At 44.5% G+C, this 17,848-nt stretch overlaps 1 protein-coding gene across 8 annotated transcripts in view; it reads left to right on the forward strand.

Annotated features, from left to right (window-relative positions):
* PPP2R3A (protein phosphatase 2 regulatory subunit B''alpha) overlaps window positions 1–16,954 on the forward strand; it is a 55,554-nt gene extending 38,600 nt beyond the window's left edge. For 5 of the 8 annotated variants that reach the window (XM_021286459.2, XM_065073081.1, XM_021286460.2 and 2 more), the window contains 8 exons: window positions 1,570–1,656; window positions 3,670–3,826; window positions 5,082–5,130; window positions 5,687–5,776; window positions 6,207–6,382; window positions 6,912–7,030; window positions 8,618–8,724; window positions 12,626–12,947. In XM_021286459.2, the coding sequence (XP_021142134.2) occupies window positions 1,570–1,656; window positions 3,670–3,826; window positions 5,082–5,130; window positions 5,687–5,776; window positions 6,207–6,382; window positions 6,912–7,030; window positions 8,618–8,724; window positions 12,626–12,722 (882 nt within the window). In that variant the 3' untranslated portion in view covers window positions 12,723–12,947. Of the gene's footprint in view, window positions 1–1,569; window positions 1,657–3,669; window positions 3,827–5,081; window positions 5,131–5,686; window positions 5,777–6,206; window positions 6,383–6,911; window positions 7,031–8,617; window positions 8,725–12,625; window positions 12,948–14,117 lie in introns of those variants that run through there. The other 3 variants (XR_010474487.1, XM_065073083.1, XM_065073082.1) reach the window with 3 other exon arrangements.
* The last annotated feature ends 894 nt before the right edge of the window (window positions 16,955–17,848 follow it).

Below are 17,848 nucleotides of genomic sequence, written 5' to 3' on the forward strand. Positions count from 1 at the left end.
TCTATCAGACCATACTGGTAGTTTCTTATGTGTCATATTCAGGGGGATATTTTATCTTTTATTACCCTGCAGGCAGAGGAAAAGAAAACTTGCAGGTTAGGAGTCTGTTTTCTGAACCCTTGGAATGGTGTGAAATCCCTGTATCTTCAGGAATTGCAACAAGTTTGTCAGGTGTGATAATGGATTATGTATGAGGTGAGATCCACTCCAGTCTCTCAGTGCTTGTGCAATGTGGAAGCAAAGGCCAAACAGGGTCCAAAAATAGAGTCCAGAATGGCAGTGGTTGCCATAGGCATTAAAGAAGAAACAGGCATACAGCTTTTCCATTGTGCTTAAGACCAGAAAAGATCATTGTGATTACCTAGTTTAACCTCTTGCATTACACAGGCCATAGAACATTACCTAGTGATCACTACAATCAACAATCTCATACTTGGTTCCAGGTTTGTTTTGAACTAAGAACCAACCCTTGTGTGACTCAGTAAAAGCATTGCCCTTAAATGTGTGATTTCCCACTTGAAATTAGTTCTCGTTAAGAAGCAAACTCATCATTTGTTAACTGGGTTAATCACTGTAGTGTTCATATTGGTGTGTAAAGTTAATTTTCATGTTGGAATAGCATGTGCTATTAAGGTTACAGAAGTCCTACATTAATATGTCAACATAATGTTGGAGACCTGAAATGTTTGTCTGTACTAGGTTTGGTCAAAAAGAATTGTTTTCATTAATTGTATTTCTAATTTATTTTGCTGAAGATGTTTATTTGTTATTGTTTTCCTGTGAAGTTTATTCTTGCACATTCCTGATCACACATTTGTGTTTTTCCCACTTTGATACTTGACAAGATAACAAGGAGCAGCTCAGGAAGGAAGAGCTCAGCTGCTGGTTTAGGTACATGGCAATGCACTCAGTCCCATATTGTGATCTGTTTTCTTGGGACCTCAGGAGTCTGTGCATCCCCCCATGCTTTTCACTCACTTTCACCACAGACAGATCAGTAAAGGAGACAGATGAGATTAACGCTCACCGAAGATAAATGCGGACAGATGATCTCTATTGCTTACTTTCAGTGGAGCCACTGAAGGATGAGGCATTGTTCTAGACACAATAAATCAGACATCAGTCATGGCTTTAATTTACATGCCCTGTTTCCTGTTCAAAAGTCCTGATTTATTTTATTTTATTGCTGGAGCAGAGCACTGTTTTGGTTGAAATCCATGCAAGCTACAGTACCTAAAACCTGAAAAAACTCAGTTTCAAAGTGATTTGCCAGCACTTTGAACATATCCACTGATATAAATAGTGCATCTCTTGTGCTCAAAGATGTGAATTAAGAGCAGTGAAAATATTTCTGGAGTGGAAATGGATAATAGTGCTTCAGAAACAAATGTTACTTTCAGACTGAATAGTGCATTGAGGACAGTGGGATCTACAAAAATAATCAGAAAACGGTTTTCAAAAAGAAATCGATTAGGATGAGTGAATAAACAAAATACAATTACTGCATTTAAATTCCTGGAGCGGTGCATTTCAGGAGATGATTTCAAGGGCACTGTTCCTGTGTTGCAGGTTATACAGAGAATATTCTACACGGTCAATCGATCCTGGTCTGGGAAGATCACTCTAACAGAGCTGAGGAAAAGCAACTTCTTGCAAGTATGTTGGTTTCTGCCTGAACAAGATCTGGAACTCATTCTTCTGCTGTTACTGTAGCTGTATAGCGAGGGAGCTAGACAAGGAGTCTGAGTTGGGAGTGGAGCAGCCCCGAGGGCACTGATGGAAGGTCAGGGGGTGACAGGGCACCCACTGGGAAGCTACATCGAGCAGCTTTGCTCTTGGCTCCCGATCCAGCTGGAGGGGAAGCCAGACACAGCAGTGCACCTATGTCAAGTGACTCACGAGCAGCCAAGAACAGTTGCTGTGTTGCCTGCAATATGTGGGGGTTAGGACAGCCACTTTCCTGACTCCCAACCAGCAATCAGCTCCCAACGGTTGATCGGGCACGTCTTGCCGTGCGATGGCAAGAACATACATCTCAAGAGCTGATTTCCACTTCTGCAGTAGACTTCTTCAGAAAGGTTAATGAATGGAGCTTAGTTCTTGTTACAATCCCTTGTATCAGGTAGAGGTTTCAGGATTTGGATCTCTCTCTATATTTTGCCCAAAAGCACCAGGTTAAAACTGTCTAAAGCTGCCCAGCTGCAGCCCAGCATAAAAAACCAAGAGGGTCTTTAGGCTGAAAGGTCAAAGACTCAGCTAAAGCAGTGAGACTTCCCTACTGCATCCTGTTCTCCATTCCAAATGTAGTGTCCTGTCTTCCTCAAAAGCTTCAAGCATGAATTCATGCTCCTTCTCCTTTCAGACTTCTGTCCCACTGGTCATATCAGCTAATGAAAAAATCAGTGCTCCCTTGGATTGCCTCATGCCAGTCCAAGCCCTCTGATCCCAGTTCCTCCCTCACCTCTGTTATAAACAAGTCCTCCCAACTTACCCTGTGTCTTTATTCACTCATTTTGTCCCTTTATACACTCTCCTTTTTCTCCTTGCATATCTGCTCTGCCTTTCACTTCCTGCAGCATGGAAGTGCAGCTCAAGGAGCACAATTCCACTGGAGCAGCTGTACGTGCATATGGCATATTTTGCCATGAGATATAAAAGAAAAAAATTAATTATTGGAAAACCTCCCCAACTGATTATCGCCAGAAAAGAAATTTGAGAGGCTGCCAAAGAACCTGAAGAGGTTAGAGAGCAAGTGATGAGGGTTTTTTAGACTTGAGTGTCAGTGTTATGGATAGAAGGGCCACTAAACGTGGCTGTTTAGAGACACAATTCCCTGGGGTAGCTCTTGGGCTGTGCTTCACCTCCTCCCTTCTGAGAGGCTGTGAGGGCAGAGGAGGAGAGACCTATAGCCCACTTGAGTCTGTTGTTTTTTTTCACATTCCTGCAGCCATAATTTTTTAAACTGGAAAGACTGGGAAAGTGTCCCATGGCCTCAGCACTAGGAGAAAGGCAAGCAGGGAGGTGGCACTGGGAAACAGGCAATACCCTCTTTCAGTGGGAAGAGAGGGACAGAGGTAGGTGTGAAGTGGGGATGAAACAGGGACGTTGTCGTTAAATGTTTTCTAACAAGACATGTTAGCAGATGTCATGGTTGGAAATCCATCCAAGCCTCCCAGTTAAACCAGGCTAATTCCTGTCAGTGACAGCCCAGGAAGATCAGTGTGATTGGATCCAGCTCTCCTCCCTCAGTCCAGGCCTGAGCCTGGAGCAAGATTTGATTTTGCCCTTTGGGAGCCAGGCAAGGATGTGTGATGAGTTTACTTGCTGTTGTAAATGGCTCTAAGAGTCTCTGCAGGTCAGAAATGTTTCACAAATAATGGATCCCAGCTGAGACAGCAGTTGTGTTCTTGTTTCTCTCCCTCATTCTTCACTATAGCTGAAAATGAGCAGATATATTGTGCATACGTATCCTAACTGAGCTAGCCAAGCCAGATGCTAAGTGCATGTTAAGGAATGCAGCAACGAAATCCACTATAGGGGAGAAAGGCTGTATTTTGGATTAGCTCTCAGAGCTGTGTTCACCCAACTTCTGCAAAGGTTGGAGGACTTTGGCTGCCAAAGTGCCTCTTTGTCAGGGTTTAACTTCCAACTTTATTTGTACTCTTTCAGACTCTTGCTCTCTTGGAAGAAGAGGATGACATAAATCAGATCACAGATTATTTCTCCTACGAGCACTTCTATGTTATATACTGTAAATTCTGGGAGCTGGACACCGACCATGATCTTTACATCAGCCAGAAGGATCTGGCTCGGTACAGTGATCAAGGTACGGTGCCTACAAGCTGTGGTGGGACAAAGGGGATTGCTGAAAATAGAACATGCCCGCTAAAGAGTAAAGCCTCGCTTTAATTTGATGTCTCAGAAAACTTTAAATGGAACACTCCACCTCTTCTACAAATGCTGATTTACAGAGCCAGTTGCAGGGGCTTAGACACAGAGAAATGCAGCACACACTGTCTTCTGTGTGAGTAGCCAGAGAGGGAATTTCTTCTCATGTGTGGGTCACTGCCAGAAGAACAAGCCGAAATAATGTCTTGAAACTCATTATTTACTAAGGCTTTTGCAGGAACTTGTAAGTAGGGACAAGAAGGACAAGGCCATGTGCATTTCAAAGACTGAAGTGCAACCTTGTTATGCATGAGAGAAATTCCAGAAGCTTGCGTATACGCTCTGGAGAACATCTCCGGAGCTCAGTGAGGAACTCCTTTCCACAGGCTAAGCAGATGCTATGAGTTTTCAAAGGTTCAAGGGCCGTGGATGTGTTAATGGAATGCAAATCCACAAAGGGCTAAGAAATCCAAAGGCACTTGTTCTGTATGTGATGTGCTAGAAAGACGGAGGCACTCAGGTTGGCTGATTTCAGGAATATCCATGTTCTGAGAGCATGATATGCCCATTTGCTTACCTGTTAGGACTCATGCTGTAACGTCTCAGGCAAGAGCTTAAGCTATTGACCAGCATGTTTAATCCTGAAGACAAAGCTGCTTTGGGTTCTTCCATGTGGTTGCTGCACTTGCCATAACAATCTATCCCACGCATTTCCTGGCTGGCAAAGTCCCCCCACTCACCTAAAATGATGCTGATTTTTCATTGTCCTTCCCTGCAGCAGGATTGCAACAGCTTGTGCTCTGCTAAGAAGTGTTTTGGAGGGATTAGATGTGTGATTTCTTTGCTTGATACCTGAACTTTTGCAACACGCACTGAAATTGTCTCCTATCAGCAGGGTTTGCTTATGTGACAAGTCCTACTACAGCAAAGTAGGAGTAATACTGCCCATGTCCAAGAATCCAGATCATACACATTTGCCATAATTCTGGAGAATTATGGTGTTTGGGAGGATCATCTGTGGTTTTTTCAAAATGCTGCTAGACAGGGATCAGTAAAGTGGCCAGACAGGCAATGCAGACAGAGCTTGCTTTTAGCAATGGGAAACGGCTTTGTGGGGGTTCAGCAAAAACAACTGACTGTAGTTATTCCTGTGACCTGTAGCTTTATTTTCTTCATGTTTTCTTTGTTTCCAGCTTTATCAAACAGGATTATCGAGCGAATATTCAGCGGTGCTGTGGTGAGGTGAGGAAAAGCATACTGGCTGGGAATAGAAGTGAAGGGAACTTTCTGCCAGGCTGATTAGAAATGCAAGATGCTGTCAGAAAACCCCCACTGATCAGAATGGTTTCCAGCATGGTGCTCCAGTTGGAGCTGCCTGAAAACGGAGTGAAACTTCTGGGTATCTAAAGAAAACAAATTAAAAAATCCCATAGGATGACCACCTATAGACCACATTGTAGAACAAGCTGGGCATAGCTGCAGGGAACAGGCAAGCACGATGTGTTTGTGCCCACGGTGGCACAGGGACAGCTGGTGAGCACTGCTTAAATGTCTCCAAAAACTGAAACAGCCCAGCATTTGTTGTGGGAGGGGATGTGGTAGATGAGGCTCAGCTCTGCAGCAACAGCAAGGCAGCAAGTGCTGTGCCTGGGGAGTGCAGGGAGTACAGGCTAAATGGGTGATGATGCCTCACTTTCTCTCACTGGTGATCTGGGGCTTTTGAAAAATACGTTTGGTAACATTCTGAGTATTTAGGAGCCTGGTGTATGTTTGTTTGTTTTTCTCATGTGTCTTCCAGAGGCAATGAAGTTCAAAAGCAAGGTCGCATGAGTTATGCCGATTTTGTGTGGCTCCTGATTTCGGAGGAAGACAAAAGGAGCGCTACAAGGTCTGACTGATTTCTGTGTCTTAGAAGTGCTGAGATGAGCAAATAAGGTTATAGAAACTTCTGTGACCTACCGCTTTCTGCAAGAGATGGCAGCTTGGGTCTCAGTGATTATTAGGAAGAAAGTGACTTACATTTGGTTAAATAATTTGCCTTTTTGGAGGGGAAATTGTTTAGAGGCAGCGTTTTCTTGTAGTGCTGAATGTCTTGGCAGTCATCACTGCCTTTGGTTACCTCATGATGTGGAGCTCTGGCTCTGGGCGTAAAACCATGAGGTGTTTGCAGCAGATAAGCAGGTTCCCTTCATGCATAATCAGGGGTTATGGGGAAGCATTAGAGGCCGAGGGAAGGGGAACGTGCATTGCCGCAGTGTGTGCTGTGTGGATCTCCTAGTGCAGTGCTGTGCTTTCACTAGTCCTGTCTTTTTTTCTAGCATCGAGTACTGGTTTCGGTGCATGGACCTGGACGGGGATGGAGTGCTCTCCATGTACGAACTGGAGTACTTTTACGAGGAGCAGTGCGAGCGGATGGAAGTGATGGGCATAGAACCGCTGCCATTTCATGACTTGCTGTGCCAGATGCTTGATCTCGTTAAGCCAGAGAGGGAAGGTAAGTCCTGTTTAATGGGAGTTTCCATCCTCTTTGATCTATGGTGGACTGGGAAAGTCATATCACTGTGAAATCCATCTATAGGTAGAGCATTGTGATGGAATCACAGGGATGAGATTATTGTACAAGGTGAAATCCTGAACAATGGCTATTGTTCCATAATCTTATGCATCAGGAGCTTTGAAATACTAGAACAGGAGACCTTGTGAATTAATTTGCTGGAACTGGAGCAACAAGTCTTGTGTATTCCAGCTGTGGGATGTGCTGACAGTCTAGATTATGAAACTGAACCATCCCCGTTCACATTCTTTCATACTTTGGGTGTATGTGAAAGATCTCAGTGTGTGAGGTGTAGGCCTAAGAAATGCACCCGTTTATTGAATAATGTTAAAATCCTTGACTGTCTTGGGAAGAAATTTTGTAATATTGTAGCATACTGATGTTGTGATTAAAACTTTGATAAGACTGGCAAGGAACAGGTCCAGTGTTTCACTAAGAACTCAGCACAACACTGTGGGTTTTTCTGCAGGAAGAGTAACCCTACGAGACCTGAAGAGGTGCAGAATGGCTCATGTATTCTTCAACACCTTCTTTAATTTAGAGAAATATCTGGACAATGAACAGAGGGATCCCTTTGCAGTGCAAAAGGTATAAATCACCTTTATTTCTAAATACAGGCCTTCTCAAACCCATCTTTGGAATGCAACTGGATACAGGGAAAATCCAACTGAATATAATAAAACCTTTTTCACAAGTAGGGCAGTCAAACACTTGAACAGGTTGTGCAGCTTCTGTTCTTGGAGGTTTTTGAGATGTGACTGGACAAAGCCTTGAGCCCCCAGGTCTGAGCTCATAGCAAACCCTGATCTGAGCAGAGACTGGGACTAGAGACTCCCTGGGTCTCCTGCAGCACAGATTGTACTGCTGTTCGATGATTCGGTTGCCATCACTGATTCTACGACACCAGCACTAGCAGAGAGTGAGCGGAGCCTGCTGAGCTGAGCTGATTCAGCAGGCTGAAAGAGACAGGCTCAGCTGCAAGGGGAGGAGACTTCATTTGCTCAGTTTAGAGGGGGGCTGAGACATTCAAAACTTCAAATCTTGTTTGTCTCTTCCTGTCTCCTACATGGCTGCACCCATAAAGAAGTAGGCTACATGTGAAGATTTATTAAACATCTGGGTTGGAGTCTGATCCTTAAAACAGCACTAGCAATTTTCCCACAGCCTAACCAGAACCAAAGCGACAGCCCTTCTTTACATCACGGGCTGAGGCAGATGAGGTGCCGACTCCATGATCAGCCCACACATGTGGCAGATGAGATGGAAGGTTTGGGTGCTGCCGATTGTGCCTGGTTATCAGCCTGGCTGCAGTCATTTGCCCGCCTCTCTTCCCAGGCAGAGAAAATGCGGGAGGAGATTGTAGCTTTTGTGTTGCGTAGTTGCTGCTCACCACTAACTGTGGGATGTTCAGAGACTTGAGTTTTGTCAGCTGTTGGTGTAAGGGCCTTCTGGCTCCCCTTGCATATCCAGTGAAACCAGATGTGCCTACAGCTTAAGGACTTATCTCCAGAAGCCTCTTATCTGGTCACAGTAAAGTGATGGGGATGCCAAAACCAACTCTGGTTCCCTCCCAGCTGTTCCCACATAACTTGTAAGAGGAACTTTGTGGTTCCTTGATTCACAGCTTAAATATATCCCAATCCAGAAACACCCTACATTGGTTTGTTTGTTTAAACTGGATCATTGTAAGAGTGGTCAAGTGGGGTCAGAGGGGAACTTATTTTCCCTGCCTTACAGTAAATGGCAGAGGTCCAACTATTTATAAGGAAGTTATTCTGTAACCTCTCAAACTTAGCGAATAATTCCTCAAAAGATAAGTTACACTAATTATATTTAATTAGTGATTTTTAAATCACTAAGTTCTTTAACCAGTCACAAAGTGCACAGATGCAGGGCTTGCTGAGCAAGAGCAACGAAAATGTGCAGTTACTAATGTTCAGCATTTCTGAAACGAAGCAGGCTCAGCTTGTTGGCAGCGCAGGTCACACACTGGGCTTTATAGACCAAGGGATGTATTATTTTCAGAGTCATTTGTATGCAGATGTTAAAATAGTTTAAGCTAATTGTGAATCTTTCAGTTAAGGCAATTTCTGACCAGCTGTTTTTATACAGTTTCTTTGTAAGCAGCTATGGAGAGGAAGGGATATAGTGTACCTGACGGTCTGATCTCTTTAGGACATTGAAAATGACGGCCCTGAGCCCTCGGACTGGGACAGATACGCTGCTGAGGAGTACGAGATCCTTGTGGCTGAGGAGTCTGGAAATGAGCAGTTACAAGAAGGGTAAGCGCAGGCATCGCCCTGCCCTGGGGGACACGATTTGGTTTACTAGGAGTGTGTGGATGCCACTTTTAACAGAGGCAGTGGATTCGTGGACTTATCATTTGGGCTCAACACTGGAGCATGTGAAGCCTGAACCAGTTGCTCCAGAAGGCAGCACTGGTGTGTTTGTCACAATGGGCTGCTTTCTGGGCAGCCCTTTGAGTCAGCTACACACACTGCAGCAATGGAGATAGCTGGGGAAAAGGACAAAGCCTTTTTCTTTTGGAAACCATACAAAAAAAAGATATCAAATGACTTTTGCAGGTCTTGGCCATATACTGATCATGTCACGCTACCACAGATTAGAAGCTATAGCTCCCTTACATTTATCATACTTAGCGGAGACCTTGTTCAAATAATTTTACTTTACGCCTGTTAGTCTGTGCTCTTCATAAGCCGTGCTTCACTGTTTTCATTCATTTACCAAGTTTGTTCAGATTTTTCTTTATAACACTACTGATTTCTGCAATACCTATGCTCATTTTTGCAGCCTTCTATAAAATCATGGACAGACAGTCCAGCCATCCTTAAAGTGGATGAATTTAGGCAGAGCAGTTACTCCAGAACCTCTCTGTGTGCCAGGGCTTCCTGCAGAGGCTCCTAATGGAGGCTCAGTATAATTATCTTTTAAATTTGTGTGTGTAGCAGTATCTTCTTGAGAATATTTCTCTAGCACTCTCCAGGTTAATATAACAAACATCTGAATGCTTACCCCAGTTTAATCTTGCATGATTCAGGACTTTATCTGTTCTCAAACAGTATTTGTAGAGCCATTAAAGTAAGAGTACTGAGAAGATTGCATAATTTTCAAAACTTCCCACACTGAAAATTGCTTGGGATAACATTGGCACCTACTAATTAGCCACAGAGATTTGCAAAACTATTGAGAGCTGTGATTCCTTCCCTCCCTGTGATGTGCATCCAAACAGCGATGGGCTGTTCCCTCGTCTCCTTTGAGCTGCCTTGCCTTTTTGTGGCCTTCACAATGAAAGATGAGGTAACACAGGATGGAAGATAAAGCTGCTGTTTCCCTGCAGCTGCTTTGCAACACCTGTGTTCTCAGCACAGAAAAGGAGTCTGGCGTGAAAGCTTTGCAGGCCCATGAATCCCCCAGCTCACCAAAACTGGAGGAAAAGTGGCAGGTGATGTCAGATTTTTGAAGTCCATCTGAACCAGCCCTGTGTCTTCCTGTAAGAGCATGTCGGCAACCTTGCTGCTTGCTTCTAAGAGCCTCTGAAAAGCCCTGTAGTCATGGCAGCAGGATTAGATCTCATTTGTGGAGCGTAGCAACAAAACACGCAGGAAAAAAGGAAGCAAAAAAGAAAAACAAAGAGCTGGATGCTCAGACAAACTTGCCAGAAACAGGCATTGAGTTTTTGCACATACATTATTTCTGCTGTGCTTTGAGGATGACAGAAACAAGGAGCCAGCGACAAAACCAAGACAATTTATGAGCTCTGTGAGAGAAGAGAAGATTTTTGGTTAAGTGAGCTGGCAGAATCTACAGTCTGGTATTTGTCTTACTCATACATTTGAAAATAACCATCCTTGAGCAATCACAGATGAACAGTGTGTACCACATTTGTGACTTAGCCCTCCCCGTAGCTTCTCTGGATGGATGGTTTCTAAAACTAGGCTGTGTCTGGCTGGCTGCAGGCTTGCCCATGGGAGAGCACTGCTCCTGGGACATCGTGGATACTCACAGAGACTTCAGGGATCCTGTGACTATTGAGAGCTACGATCACCAAAAATAAGAAAAAGGTGTCGTCTTGCTCAAGACAACAATGAAGCATCACGTTTGCTGGAAGCTTAAGCTGATCTGAACACTTCAGCCATGCTCTGCTTTATACATCTGTGTATGGGTTTCAACGAAGAGAGTCTGTTCCCTGCTGAATGTATACACACACTATTGTTTGAAGGTAGAACCAACAGCCACAAGCTCTTCGTGCAGCTAGAAGCAGTGGCTTTGCAGCAATCCTTTCTCGCAGTCTAGGCTCTGGCCTGCCTGACAGAAGTTGGGCACTGCTTTGTCCACCGTTCCAGAAAGCAGTTTCAGCCAGTGATGTGCATGGAAGCCACAACTGCCTTCATGGAAAGAGACAAAATATGTGCTTTCCAGCAGGAATGACAAAGAATTCCCTAGAATAATTTGCCTTTGAACAAGCCAGAGTTGTCACCCTTGAGTCTTGAGGAATAGGTGTTTAAGCTACATGAGCCCATATGTGTATTTATGGGACTGGGAAGTGTTGAAACTGCCCTGGAAGGAGAGAAGGTGATTATCCTTAGTGCTAATCCGGTGGAAAAGCTGTCCCTTGGATGTTTCCTAGCCAAAAAGGCAGAGAGTGTGTTTTCCAAGATAAGAATGGCAAACACTGTTGAGTCTTAAGGAGCAAAAGAGGGAAATGGAAAATCAACTCACATGGGAAAGGACATGAGAAGGTTTAGTCCAGAAGCAAAAGGCACTGGAAAACAAATTATAATAGAGCCCTGAGTGCTGGTGAATGTGCAACATAAACAATGCAGGAAAGAGGTCACATTCCATGTATAGGGAAAAAAAACTAAGAAAGGTAAAAGAAAATGGAAATAAGAAGTTTTCCTCTGCTGCATCATCCGAGATGAAGGAGACATTAGGGAAACTGAGGCACATAGAGCCACACACAGCCCCTGCCCAGCTGGGGAATGCTAGAAAGGCAGAGCCCCGCAGACTCCAACAGGCGCCACTGCCCCAAAAAGTGGGTATATTGTGTCGGTTTTGGCAACCTTGAGTGCATGATCAGAGCAGATATTGGTGTAGGATCCAGACTGTTGTTTTTCTTCTCCCACTTATGCAAGGTTCCAGAAGGTGGCAGAATTACCCAGCAGGTGTTTTTCTCTATGGAAGACAAGATGAAAATATCTGGTGCTGTCTCCTTCACGTAGGTCATACGTCCCCTCCACAGCAGGTCATACACACCGACAGGCTCCCAAGGATTTGCGTATGAGTTAGTAAAGGGAAAAACAGCACAAGCTGTGGTAGACAATTCTTTCTTGGCACCATCCGTGCTGGGGTATCAAAGGAGTTAACCTTGTGGAGCAGACAAACTCAAGCTGTTCATGTGCTCACCATTGGAACGCCTGCTGCAGCATTTCCTTCACAAGCAGCATTGCCTTTGGAAAAAAAGGAATCATTTTAATTTGTTTGGAACCCTGAGAAACTAACATGCAGTGTGCTGAGATTGGAGGGAAAACACCTTAAACCCATCATTTCTCAGGAACAGGAATGGGGTGAGATCCCCAAAGCGATACCCTCTGCCGCAGAGCACAGAGCCCAACCAGCCCCAATAGTGCAGCTGGCTGGAGCTGAGAATTCACAGCCAAACCTTCCCAGGGCATCAGTGCTGAGACCTGGATATTAAACTTCAAACTGAGAGGGAGAGGAACACGACAGCATGGCCACAATTGTTCTTCTGTGGATGTCAAAACATATCCTAAGCCAGGAGTTGCTTTGGAAACCAGGTGTTTCTGAGCAAGTCTGAGCAAGCCAAATCTCTAGGGCTGGACGACTTTATTCCTACACGGAACTATTGAGACTACTGTGACCTAACGACAGTTGTTACTGAAACTGGATTCACATTTTAGAATGCTGAGCACCAGTGAAAAGTTGGCTTGGAACTTAGAAATGAGGACGGATGGGAGCACAAAGTCACGTCAGCTGTCAGAACACCGATTACTACAGCACTGTTTTCCGTGCCTTGTAAATATCCTCCTCGAGGTTAACACCTTGCATGCTACTGTATTTTAATGAGCTGCCTTAGTAGGCACTGAAATAACAAAAGCTCTCACCAAAATATGGCTTTTAAAGACGTACCTTTTATCTTTGCAGATCGTTTGAAGAAGACTATGACACAGATGAAGTCTTATCTCCCTCTGAAACTGGAGACAAATCAGATAAACTAGTTATCTCAGATCTCTCAGCGTAGAGAAATGGAAGACGTTTAATCGATCTCTTTCTAACTGGATAGCATTCAGTCCCGAGACACTTAGGGATTTTTCTTAAATCTGTCATTGGAGCAATCGTGCTTTATTTTGTACACTGTAACTCGAGAACTCTTTTTCTCTTCCTGTGTAATTGCAATAAGGCAATTTCTATAAAGAGGCTTTTTACAATGTGTTATCATGCACACTCATTAAATACGGTGATTGCACCTTGTTTTGTTTATATATAAATTGTGGTATGTCCCCAGATGTGCAATAAATGCCAGCATCTAATGAGTAACTGCAACAACCACATGCAACATCTACAGTGGTCGTTTCAGTTCAGTCCTGTGCCATTCTGCCCCTTTGCCTTTACAGCAGGAGTCACAAAAAAGCTGCCAAATTAATGTAAATGTACATCTAGAAATCTTTTCTGGAAACCAAGGCAACATGCCTGTGCATGGGCAGAGCGAAGTTCCCTTTTGCACTTTAAACCACAAGCTCTTACAGTTGATACTGGACATATGTTACTTGTATGAATCTGTGGACATTTCCAGCACTAGGTGATGTAATGTTTCTCTGAGAATTTGAGACATAGTTAACATTTCTACGTATTCTCCTGTGCATAACAAGCTCTTCCTCAGGCTAGTGTTTTGGCTCTGTACAAGTATTTTCATGGATATTTGCAGAAAAAAAGACACATACACTGTTCAGCTGCTGCGTTGAAACTGCTGTGTCTTGTGTGCCCCTGTGTTCTTCTCCTGTATCGCTCACCTGTAGCCTTCTCCAACGGACTGAGATGATGAAGAAAAACACCAACCCTAACCTAGTGTGCTGAATGTCTCTTACCAGAGGGATGCTTTAACTGGTAAAGGAATTAGCCTGTAATATTGCAAAAGGATTATTTTATAGCCGTGAAGTAGGCCCTAGTCTCAGAGAGGAAGCACTGCAACTAATGAATTCCTGCTGAAGTGCCAAATTAAGCTGCCTTTCCCCGTAGAATCATGGCTGGTGTTTCTGTTCCTCCTTGCCTGTGTTGCAGCACAGAGGTGATGATACCATGTTCTTACCCGTCCTCAATTTTAGCCATCACATATACACCAACAGATTGAGTACTTACCTTCTTCAGCTTGGGACAGGCTTCAGCTCTTGTATTTTATTTCAGCTATCGTAATTGTGCCTAAATGCACAACGCTTGGTTGGTGGGTATACACTGTATTTCCTCTTACCTCCTCACCCCACCAGTTAATAGATAACACGTGTATACACATGCACGCTGGTGCGTTTTATACATCTAGATGCGAGCACAATGGAACATTAATCCCTAGATGATAATGCTAAGCGTTAATAACCAAATAAGTAATTGGCTGGTCATTACAATGCAGCTTCCACTTTTCCAGGAGCCTTTGAAGCGTATCGGCTGCCTCCTGATGCCCAGGTGGGAAGTACTGCTGCCCTGCTGAGGTTTGTAACTCTCCTCAGGACCCAAAGCTGAAAGAGAGGAAGTTCTCAGTTATACTGGGCTTGGAGATCCATTCTCTTTTTCTTGAACAAAGCTGCTCTTTTATCCGGATCCATACACACACACCAAGATCCTGGATTTGGTATTTGGGAAACTTCTGGATGCCCAGGTTCTTAGCGACATCACTGTGACCTGGTTTCAGCTGGGATAGAGTTAATTTTCTTTCCAGTAGCAGCTGTAGTGCTGTGTTTTGATCCCACTGCAAGGTACCAGCCATTCCATAAGAAAAGACGTAAGCAGGGAGCGCTAACCAAAGCAGGATAAGCCTTTTTGAATGGCATGGGCACACGGGAGCGGCTCTGTTCAACACCGGGGTGTTCAAAACGCTGCTCCATCATCACTGAAACCCTGAGAGGAAAGGCTTTAATGGGGATGATTCTACAAAGGCCTCGATGCAGAAGAAACTAGATTGCAGAAATGAACACAGGATGGACGTTGCACAACCACTGATTGTAACCAGCTCTGTCTGCTTTTTCCCTGAAGGAAGCCAGGTGAAGCAGTTCACCTCTTTTCCATGCTGTCTAGGTTCAGAGCGGTCTTAGCTTGATAAAATTTTGCATCTCTCCAAAGATTCCTCAAAGGAACAAGAAGAACCTGATCCCATTCTAGGCTGAAACCGAACCTCCGTGTTCTTCGGCGCTGCTTGCTTTTAACTCTGCAAGCAGTAGTACCGGAATGTCCAGTTTGCCGGTTTTGTAAAGCCTCATTCTGGAATAACTTAGTGATTGTCTCTTGAAGGTTTTAACCTGGGATGGCCCTAGTGTCTCCAAAAACCAAGCTTTTCTAGTGCTGTACAGAATAAGACAATAATTCAGGTTGGAAGGGCCCTGTGTAGGTCTCTATTCCAGCTCTTCACCCAAAGGCAGGCCGGCTTCAGAGTCAGAGCAAGTTTCTCAGGATCTCATCCAGCTGAGTATTGGAAAACCCCCCCAGATGGTGATTCTGCAGCCTCTGTCTATTACATCTCCTCCTCCTCATTCCTCTGGGAGTCAAGAGCAACATCCTTTTCCAGGAAGGATGTATATTCCCAGGAACACAGCGTTGCTTTTTCCCACCAGGATGGAGTCAGATGAAGGACTAATTCAGGCTTCCATCCCACACCACTCTGCCTGAGCTGGTGCCAGTGTGCCCAGCCTGCTAAAAATCACCTTTCCAAGGTTTGGTTCTGATGAACTGAGACAGACGCTGGTAGCTGCTCTGCTGAGTCCTTTGGCCCCCAAAGCCATGGCTCTCTCTTTTCCAACCAGAGGTTCACTGCTGCTGTGACAAAGCGAGTGATTCCAAACCAAATTTGTGCTTTCTAGTAGGTCAACACAACAAGCCAATTGCTGAGGAAAGAAAGAAACAAACAAGAAAACTTACAGCAAATGTTTGGAATATAAGGACATGCTCCAGGAGCCACTGTTAGCATAGTATCAGTGCAAAACTTTCAGTAATCGATATTATTTACTGCAGGAGTAGAAATCCATTCTTTCTCACTAACGCATTTGCAAATAGCCATAATTCAGCAGGCACAGATGAAGGTATTTTGCACCCCATTCATGACTTAGCCCCATCTGCAGCTTCTCTGGATGGAAGATTTGTAAATCCGCAGTTTGTAAGCAAGGTAAAGTGGGGAACTTCTCTCCAGCTCTTTGGCTTTTCCTTCCAGGACACTCAGACCACAAGAAGACAAGGCTGGTTGTGAACAGGGACGCAGAACGTGCTGAGCGGCAGCACAGCTGGTGTTGGGGCTCAAGCGAGCTCCCGAGAATGAGGCCGAAACCACGCACGAGTCCCCTTGGCTCTGACACGGCCAGCGCCGCTTTAGCTGTTACAGACCTTTGAGGACAGATCACGCATTTTCCATTGTAAACCAGAAGTATTTTATAAGCTGGATTCCTTTTCCTTAGGAGTAGTCGGAAAAGTGAGTAAAATTCAGTTTTGCATGATTAAAAAAACCCCATATTTATTTATTCTCTCTAGTCTGCTTTTGTCTAGCAAACTGAAGTCCCATGTCCTTACAAAAGCCTTGCTTTTTATTTCTATGTTCACAAATATTCTCGCTCTGCAGTACTAAGATTGGAGGACACGCCTCGGTACAACCACTGCTGAAATGGTACGAGCTGGATTTTTTTCCTCCGTAACAATTGCTCCGAGTTGATGTCAGCAAAAGCCAGGCCCTGCCACAGCTTCAGCCCGTCTGCCACCGCGCGGCACTGTTGCAAAACCGGCACGGACAGCAAAACCCCAAATTCCCGGCAGCCTCGGCTTTACAGAAACCATTGCGGAAAACCTTCCCGCTCCCCAAACGGGGGTTTCGGACAGCGGACTCGAGCTGCTCTGCCCAAGGTACCCTGCTTAGTTTCTGAAACAAATATGCCTGAAAGGCCAAACAAAGAGATCACTGAGGTGTCGCATTAAGGATACGCGTTTTTAGAGTACGGCGCTTCTAAATCACAGTATCTGAGGTCTATGCAATCAAAACTGAACCTCAGTAAAGAGCATGAGCTACTCTAAGAAAAACACGTACGCAGCGCTTACCCTTTTGTTCTCATCTTATCACTGGGTGATGGGTTTAGAAATTGAATATTTAACAATAAAGGTTCTTATAGTTTGTAAAAAAGTGGAGACATTTTGCGCTGGCATGGTTTTCTCTTTGTATTTTTACTTCGTATTTTCCTTTTTTTTTTTTTTTTTGGCAAATAAAGGACTTCTGAAGTGAAGTCAAACCTGTCTCAAAGCTGTGAGGTGGAGTTATTGTTCACTTCATCTCCAGCTGCTGTCCCGAAGTCGCTTTCCTTGCCGTGGCTGAGCTCGTGCTGCCCAGTGCCTGCCAAAGCCAAACCCCAGGCTTGCTCCTCACAAATCCTGGGGTGAACAAGCAACCCGACCACTTCCCTTCCTCACAGCTCCATCCTCGGCACCGAGCACTAGCCCCGTGCTGACCTAATAAAATGCCAAGCTCCCCTATTTTAACCTGTCCTGAAAACAGAGCCATCTTCTGCATCTTCCTCAAGTGGAATGAAGGGGGAAAAAAGGATTTTTTTTTTTTAAGTAATGCTATTTATGATTTCGTTCTATGCAAAGGCTCAAGCCGAATCCCTGCATTACCATTATTGCTTCATCTGTGAGACTGACAGGTCAGCGTTCCTGTGTGCCAAAATCTGGATATATTGCAGTCACTGCTCTGGTTTGCTTTAAAATACCAGTGGCAGTTAGAGTTGAACAATTAAATAGTTAAGACCAAACAAGATGTGCTTGTGACATTATCAGTACTACTTTAAATAGTGTGATATACCCTCAGAGTGACTTCAGCAGCCGTGCCACATCCTTGGGATGATTCTAACACACAAACCTGCTCGTGTGTATGGTTTCACTTCAGAGAGTGAGCAATCAGAATTGCAAAATGCCTGGGGGTGTGTGCTGCTGGCTTTTATTCTGCATCACGCCAGAACCTTTGCACAATTCACGTGCCACATCTGTGTGATCTTTGTCTTCACAGTCCATCAGGGTTTCGCTGAACGAGCAGCTCCTCGCAGTGCCGAGGCCCTGGCTTTTCAGGCTGTATTTCAGATTCTGGTAAACTGGAACTTGACAGTTTTTTTCTGACAATACAAAATGTTATAT

Source organism: Columba livia, chromosome 9 (genome assembly GCF_036013475.1).
Source record: "Columba livia isolate bColLiv1 breed racing homer chromosome 9, bColLiv1.pat.W.v2, whole genome shotgun sequence".
NCBI classification, from domain to species: Eukaryota; Metazoa; Chordata; class Aves; order Columbiformes; family Columbidae; genus Columba; species Columba livia.